This window comes from Branchiostoma floridae, chromosome 16 (assembly GCF_000003815.2).
Source record: "Branchiostoma floridae strain S238N-H82 chromosome 16, Bfl_VNyyK, whole genome shotgun sequence".
NCBI lineage: Eukaryota > Metazoa > Chordata > Leptocardii > Amphioxiformes > Branchiostomatidae > Branchiostoma > Branchiostoma floridae.
In genome coordinates, this window is record NC_049994.1 from 15932489 (window position 1) to 15941472 (window position 8984).

The 8984-nt window shown below is 40.3% G+C and overlaps 1 protein-coding gene across 2 annotated transcripts in view; it reads left to right on the forward strand.

Moving 5' to 3' along the window:
• LOC118403851 (protein phosphatase inhibitor 2-like) overlaps window positions 1-8488 on the forward strand; it is a 27967-nt gene extending 19479 nt beyond the window's left edge. The window contains exons 2-5 of one of the 2 annotated variants that reach the window (XM_035802711.1): window positions 5390-5440; window positions 6366-6524; window positions 7378-7484; window positions 7898-8488. In XM_035802711.1, coding sequence (XP_035658604.1) covers window positions 5390-5440; window positions 6366-6524; window positions 7378-7484; window positions 7898-8178 — 598 coding nt within the window. In that variant the 3' untranslated portion in view covers window positions 8179-8488. The remainder of the gene's footprint in view (window positions 1-5389; window positions 5441-6365; window positions 6525-7377; window positions 7485-7897) is intronic. The other variant, XM_035802712.1, reaches the window with a different exon arrangement.
• Window positions 8489-8984: the final 496 nt, after the last annotated feature.

Consider the following 8984-nt stretch of genomic DNA (forward strand, 5'->3'; position numbering starts at 1 on the left):
CATAGACGTCAGCGTGACGCACATCGGCTGATTTGTGATGTGGATCTTGTCGCACTTGAGTGTAGCAAAGTGGGGATCTCTAGATGGATGTTGTTGGCCTAACGTTGCAGGGATGTTTTATGTATGGCAGGGTCAGGTGTGATTTTACTTAAACAAGTGCAGACACAGGGCTCAAAATACCACCTGCATATGCAGGTTAGTGCAGGTAAAATTTCTGGTGTCTACCTGCACCTAACCTGCACTGGTCCATGTACTGGGTTTTCTACATAAATGTCATATGATGTAAGTGTAACTATGATACTGGATTGTTATTAGCATCATTGAATGTTACTACCTATAAAGTATAAACTTTGAAGACAAAAAATAGCAATGGTTCCTGAACAATTTTAGTATGATCCATCCTAAATTCAGAGTGGTACAGGTAAACTTTGTCTGGTGCAGGTAATCTTCAATGTTACCTGCACCAATGCAGGTACATGTGTATGTAGAAAAAAGGATTTTGAGCCCTAAATTGTTGTTGGCCTAACGTTGCAGCAATGTTTTATGTATGGCTGAGGGTCAGGTGTGATTTTAGTGGTAGTGCAGACACGATGGGGGATCTGAGGGGAGTATACAATACTTGGAATGTGCAAAAGCTATGTAGGGTTAACACAGTGCATAGTTGATGCCTTTGAGTTTGAGCCAGTTTTATGTATGATTTTATTGGATCCGTTAGTCTGAATAAGTATTCACTGCGAAGGCTGCACCAGTACATTACATTGTTTCTCATACAGTACATGTTGAGCAAGCTGAGGCAAAGATGAAAACGAAAAGGTTTTGTGCAGGTAAAAAATTTTGCACCTGTATCTTGTATCAGCCAAGCGGTGATTGACAATTCATTCAACCGGACTCCAGGAAGAATATTGTACAGTTGTATCAGTCACTTACTAATGAAAATCTGAATTAAACCAAACCAAATCAAATGTACTGTAACAGTGGTGTTTAAGTACTGCCTATCGTCCTAGCCCAAGGGCTCTAGTGCTTTTGTGGCGACAGCGATAGCGGTCATGACTTGTAATCTGCCGACCCCGGTTCGATCCCGGGTAGTGGGCATGTGGTTTCTTTCTATTCTACTCGCCCCTCTGGTTGTTTCAGTACTAGTCGGATTCGCATTTTCCTCCCAACCTGTACAGTTATCACCTTGAAGTCCTGCTAGATTTTTGCAAGCTGTAAAAATATATCATATATATGCTCGACTTTGCTATCTATCCCCCTAAATTATTTTTGAGATCAGGATGGGGTCTGGTATCCAGGCTTGAAGTAGGAACCAATCAAATAAATTGCTGTAGCCTTAGCTTCGCACGATTGTAACAAATGACACGTTGCATGATGTCATGGTCCCATTATGAATGATTTCCGGGGAAATCAATCTCTAGGAACTACCGTCCTATCAAATCATGATCACCCACATAGTAACAAGACGGGAACAAGCGGCGGCCATATTGATTTTCCCCCGTGTGAATAATGTGGGCTCTGCGACCTTGAGAATCAATAACCTTGAAAAATTTAAACTTGAGCAGCTTTTGAGGATAGTATCGCCGCTACCGCTTATCAACATCATATTTTCACAAGCTGTAATCTGATGATAGATTAAACAGTATGAGGATATAGAGGATGATTGATAGCAGGTATTATCTTCTATCTATTAATAAGGATATATATAGGGTTTGCATCAATGTAATTTGTTGGTTCTCAAATTTGAAATGGGAAATGCGTTTATGAAGGTTAGACTTCCAGGTTAACAATATTCAAATACAATTCAAATTTTACTGCTGGACAAAAGACGGACATTTCAAGTGACATCCATCACTTTTCTTCAGTATCATTATGGGAAATGGTTATTAACTGAAAGATTAACATAAAAACAGTCAGAGGAGAAAGTTTGCGCCTTGGCCCACACAGTTTCAAGGAGTGAATGAATATATTAGGCAGATCCAAGTTTTCCTCCCAGCCTTCTGTTTCCATTATTCTATCTTCTTACATAATTTCTACTTGTCTGACACTCACTCACACTCACTATTCGGTTAAAGCTTAAACATTTGTGATATTCCCTGTGACTGTGATCATGAGAGGTGTGGGTTAGATATGATTGCACATAGAACTGTAGATGTTGAGGCTTAATAATGGCAGCTCGCCAGAAGCCTCTGTCTTTATGGTTGGCACTGTTTTAGCTTGAAGATCTTCCATCATATAATATCATGTTACTAGTATCAGTCCATAAGGAATAAGTCAGGAACTTGAGGATATGAATTACTATGACTGTTTCCAACATCATATCCAGTTGCTTGAGTCAGATTTCTATTGGCATATAAATTACAATGGCCTTAGACTATACATTTGTATATACAGACGTTAAGCCGGATAGTGAGTGAGTGACAGTTTCCAAAATCATATCCAGTTGCTTGAGTGATATGCAATTTGGCGTATAAATTACTATAGCCTCCGACTTCCCAAAGGTATTTTGAACTGGTCTAGTAGATAACAATTCCTTTTCTGTACCATAAAAATGAGATGATAGACTATAACTGCATGAGTTGTCATGCCTGGAAGTTAGATATTACCCATCTGTGACCTGCAACTTCTTCTTTTTTTTAAAAATCATTATCTAACTCAAAGGCTGTAACAATTTAGTCCCTCCATGAGTGTTTTAACGCAAAAATGTGGCAAGAGGTCAAAATGCAAACAGGGCTGGTAGAAAAACTTGAAGTTGAACCTGAAATTCCTGAATGTTCTGTATGAAATACACTATACTACGGCTGATTAAAAAGCTATGGGACTACTACTACTACACTTTACAGTTAGTTTTTATACCTAGAAAAGCAATCTATGCCATACAAAATGTAAATGCACATTTATAGTGATATTTAATGTCCCGCCACTGAAATGGCCATTCAAGACCTAGACTTTCCCCCAGACTCTGTTTTTTTACTGTTTGATATTACAACAATCTTGATTTGTTGAAGCAGCGCATTAGATTTGTGTTCTCTAATTGGACTTCCTTGATAATCAGATTACAATGTCATGTAACGTCTCAGTAAATTGGGGTGATTTTGATGCTAATGACTCCAAATGTCTGCTGCAGGTATAGATTGTATTTATTTTGTATTAGCGTATAATTTTTATATGTTTAAACATCTCATGATCCAAACCTACGTTGTTGTGGGGGTGTTTTGAAAAATATGGGCATTAGAAGTGAACATAGGGGTGTTGGAACCAGGGCTGTCTCCAGCTTTAAGCTTTTTGCATCCCTCCATCCTGAAAAATAGGATTGCACCTAAGCAAAAGCAGTGATGAGGGAATATATTGGTGTTAGCATGGAGGATAATGTTAGAGGAACATAGAACCTAGTAGGAGCGTCAGAATTCGAACATATAGATGATAGAGTGTTGGAACACAGAGGTGTCCCCATTTAGTTTACTGAGACTCCCCGTCCCATGCATGTACTTGTGACGGAATGGGTTTGGGAAACCCTGGCCCTGAAAAATGAGATTGCACCCAAGCAAAAGCCGAAGCAGTGAGGGAATATAATTGGCGTTGGCATAGTGGGCAAATGAACATTGAGAACCTAGAGGAACATAGGGGTATCACAACATAGGGTGTTGGAACAATGGGGTGTCGGAATGAGATTTGGAAACCCTGGCCCTGAAAAATGAGACAGCACCCAAGCAAAAGCCGAAGCATTGAGGGAATATATTGGTGTTGGCTAGAGAGCAGAAAGGCATAGGGGAATCAGGACCAAGGACTAGGCTAGGAGCGTCAGAACAATCATATATATATAGTCAGTGTTGGAACACTGGGGTGACGGATAGAGATTGGGAAACCCTGGCCCTGAAAATGGGATAGCACCCAAGTAAAAGCCGAAGCAGTGAGGGAATATATTGGTGTTGGCTAGAGGGCAGATAGTAATGAAGCGGCGGTCCCCCAGGCCTCACAAGGATATGATTAGTATTCTGCACAGCTGCTAGTGTCTGCCTGACTGGGTAAGGATTAATAGTGGGTCCCCGTGTAATCACTTCTGATTTCCGCAATATGTGTGCATGTGTGGCTGAGGTCTGAAGATTGAGGAGGGTAGGATTTTATTACATGCGAGGATAGAAAACTTTGAAAAGGTTTCGGAAAATGTAGGACTTATAGGAATTCAAATCAAAGGTTACATGCTCCTTGACATGGCAATGTGTATAACTTAGGCATCAGAGCATGCACAAACACACACACACACACACAAAGATTTTGGGTCTTCTCTCATACTAGGAAAATGTCTTAGAAGTCTGGAAGCAAAAAAACTCTTTGGGCGGGTACTACGTAGAGCAGTGCAATTCCCAGCCTCTAACAAATTATTTTGTGTCTGACTGGGCAGGGATTAATAGTACTACTACCAGCTGCAGTGGTCTCCATGTAATCACTTCTGATGTCTGCAATATCTGGTGCCGCTAAGGCCACACCAATTTCATTTGTTGGTTCTCAGGTTTTTAAAAGTGTAAATATAGCAAGAAGACATCTTAAGGTCTCATTGATGAGTTTCTTCTTTCCAGAGACTTCTATGTTATGATTCGTGGTTTAAATGGCCGCGTTCATAATGAAGCTACGTGAAATTTCAGCAGATTTTTCATTCTATGTCGAGCACATTTACCCTATATCGTGGGAAAAAATTGCCAATGTAAACTATACATAGGAACTTTTTTTATAGCAATTACAAACTACGATTAGTCAATCCCCACAAAAGGCACTTTTTCGCTGCTATTGTACAACCGCACCACTCAGAACCCACGACTGTGTACCTCCGACCTAGCGCGCGGCTGCAAAACTTTACCTGCTAATTTCTTCAGTTACAAATAAGCTTTCACCAATCTAACTTTTGAGATCAGTTCCGCTGGCTAAAAGGGAATTTCTCACCACTAAAAACATGCGTCCGTGCAGCGGTTCATTTTTGGCTCGGATCTCTTTTAGGGTACCCACTCGCGGAGTAATACATCAATGAGACCTTAAAGTTAGAGGGTATAGGGAGGAAAACTTGAGTATGACAGTCACTGTATTCATAAAACTGATCGCATCAAGGCACAAACTTGGTCCTCAGGCTTCATTGTCATTGTCTTTTCCAGTTAAGGTATTTTTTTTTTAATTCTAAAAATCTTACAACTAAGAAGTTAACTTGGTGTGGCCAGAGAGATAAATACAAATTGAAATGTACATGTCTTCATATTTCTGCTTTCAGTGTTTGTAACAGTTGTCTGTCTCTTTCCTCTGTGTTTGTGTGTTCTGTGTTTGTGTGTTCTGTGTTTGTGTGTTCTGTGTTTGTGTGTTCTGTGTTTGTGTGTTCTGTGTTTGTGTGTTCTGTTTTGTGTTTCTGAAGTCAGCGACGCCGGAGGCCGCCTCCGCTCTATATCCCAAAGCCAAGACAGACGTGAGAACTATTCACATTTCTCGAATCCAGTACAGCAGATTTCAAGAGACTCGATGCTACAGACAGATTTGTATATATCTTTAGATGCCACAACTCCCATAATGCAAAGATAGGGAAATATATCAAAGACTGCTTTGCTATTAGAAAGAGTAATGGAACTCACGTATAGCCCAATTCGATTGTAACACTATATCAAAGACTTGTGTAAACCCTTCTTGTTATGTTAATTAGATATTAAGTCTTATTCTATACACCTATTTTGTACTTTGCGTAATAGTCGTTGCCATACATTGTACCGTGTACAAATGTCGAGCAATAAAGTTCATCACTCTGATTACCGATAATGATGGGATGATATGTAATTTTGTTATGTGTGTGTGTGTGTGAGTGTGCTTGTCTTTGTATCTTACAGTGTGTACAAATCATGTATCTGACTGAGTGTACATGTACATGTGCCACAAAATTGTTTGTGGGACAGCCTGGTCAGTAGCAGAGCTGCACCCACTTCTATTGTTTTTGAATCCTGATTCATACAAAATTACAAAATGAATTTAATATCTTAGTCACAGTTTTAGGAGGACAACATTATACTGACTGAGGTTATATAAACATTGCAACCCACTATTTGCTACAACAACAGAATGTATTAGATAATACTTGCCACCCTGTATTCTCTACAGCTATGTTGACATGATATTGTTTATCACCCTGTCCTTGCTACAGTGAGGGTAACAAGTCATGATGCTGCTGTCACCCTGTGTTTCCTACAGTGATGGTAATATCATGTTGTTGTCACCCTGTATTAAGGGTAACATTGTCACCCTGTATCATTTACAGTGAGGGTAACATGATGTTGTCACCGGTCGTACACCATACATGTGTGTGCTATAGTGAGGGTAACATTATGTTGTTGTCTTTGCTCCAGTGAGGGTAACATCAAGTGGGATGAGATGAACATCCTGGCGACGTATCACCCCCCAGACAAGGACTATGGACACATGAAGGTGGAGGAGCCCAAGACACCCTACAACTACATGGATGAGGAGGATGGGCCTGATTTGGACCCGGATGCACTCAGTCAGAAGTATGTACAGAAGACATAGGGGGCCTTCTTCTTCTTCTTTCGATTAAGGCAGCCTGATTTGGACCCCGATGCACTCAGTCAGAAGTATGTACAGGAGATATAGGGGGCCTTGTAGAACGCATGTGTGATTGTACATCTGTTCGGAAATATGGCCTCCTTTGGTCAACTGTGACTAAACAGTTTTATATGAGAATGACAATGACCGTCTCTGCCACATAAGGAACATCTGTAAGCTGACTTTAGGCACATCTGTAAGGTCTTTTATGCAAGCTAAGAAATAATGTTTTAACTACTTAGTACAGTAACAGTTAACCTGGTCGAGAAACCACCTGTTGTCAGAGGATACATTGAAACAGTCCTGTCCATTTTTACAGACCCTCTCCCAAGCAACCAACTGTCTTACCCAACCAGCAGCCACTTTTTCTGTCCCAAAGGGGCATTCACCCTGTATCTATCAATATGAACATTATTGGATTGTACATGTTGATTTGTGCATCACATTCATCATGTTTATACTGTGCATGTATCAAATCAGAGGCATTAACTGAGTGTGTTTTGAATTGGATAATGAAACTCACATCATGTATTTTACCTGAGTGTACCATCTACACTACAACAATTCATCACCAGCCAATGTTTCAATTTGATTGATGTGTAGAAAAAAAAGCTAACCATTAGATAGCTTGGTATTACCATCCTGCTATAGGTACTCACCAACTTTTAAAATAATCTCCAGAATGAAACATCTATGTTTCAATTTGATTGACATGTACAAAGAAAACTGACCTTCAAATAGCTTGATGCCATCTTGCTAAAGCTACTCACCAACTTTTGAAATAATCCTTTCCCCCAGAATGATGGAAGGAAAGAAGCCGAAGGTGGTGGCCAGACTGGAGGAGGCAGAAGAAGAGGAAGAGGAGAGTGAAGAGGAGGAGGAAAATCTTACTGAAGAAGAAAAAGGTAACATTTTCCCTGAGGTTTTCACCTGAAGACTAGGCTTAGGTCCCAATTGCACTGGTGCCCGTCAGGGATGTAGCCCCGGCCGGGCTCCAAAGCCACAGATTTGTCCTAGTAGACTGCTGGATACTGGGTACCGCTCAGTGTTATCCATGGGTAGGTCTATTTTTTTACCAGGTGTCGGGTCCAGTTTGAATTCACCTCAATTCACATGAATTCATGGTGCTCGGCCAGATCCAAAAATACAAAAGAAGCGGCAAGGTGTCTCAAGGGGGCCACATGCCAAAAAACATCTTCCCCAAATCACAAAATGTACAAAAAGAAAATTACTATTATTGATATATACTTTATAATAACTTCAATTTGACAAGCCATACCTGCAGATATTCATGAATCTCCTGTTTCTCTCCCCACAGCTAAGAAAGACGACTTTGAAGAGAAAAGAAAACAGCACTACAACGAGTTTTACGCCGTGCAGCTGGCAAGAAAGCTGATGGAAGAAGACTCAGAAGAAGATTCAGAAGAAGAGAAGTCCGAGGAATCTCCTATGGAAGAGCAGTCGGAATCCCAGCATCTGGAAGACGAAAGAATGGAATTGGCGGATAATTCTAGAGGCTCAGTAGTAGAGCGCGATACGAATCACTCCGTTTTGGCGGAGGCTCGCAAAGACGATGAAAATGTAGAAATTCTAGTATAGTGAGAGTACTGGAAGTATGTTTATACCCACGTAGTGTATTTTCATTACAATGTCATGATACGACTGTTTGTAAGATAGATATTTAACATTGAATGTGTTAAGATATAGCTGCTGCATTGGAAGAGTACTTAATATCTTCTTGAAGATTACTTTCTGTTCCTGAAAGTTTAACTTAATTTCAGTTCCAGGAACTCTTGAAATATTGTTCATTTCTTACCATGTCTAGTTGCTTGAGTAACTATTAGTTGGTGTTGTTCTTTTCATGTATTCAAAAAGACTGAATGAAAATAATTTTGTATGATCCTTATTTGTTATTGTGTAATATCGTTTTCAACTGTGGTGAACATACGGTGTAACAATGTTAAATGTTTGGGAAGTGCGAAAATTCATTTGTATGTTTTGGGGAACATGGACTTAGTTGATATTAACAGTGTTTTCACACAAATTTTTGCACATTATTTTCTCAGAATATATGTGAGCTTGGCTAGCTTGAATCTACTAGCCTCCATAGCAGGCTCTCTATGGTCTTTTTTGGCACTTTCGCTGGCCATTTCTTTTTGTACTGGGTCGCTGATTGCTGGCCTCTCTCATAGCCGCCCATTTTAGAGCCTGCATTTTTTCGGCGGTACAAAGTCATATTATAAAACGATTAGGGCGATTAACAAGGAGGTGCAAATTCCCTGCCTGCCGTGGACGGCTAATAAACTGCACGCATCTCCGCCGGACGCGCGTGTCGCCCGAGTTGTAAAATGCTTGCAGCCGACATGCGAATTGCCTCTCACGGAGTTGACAATTTTTCCTAACGG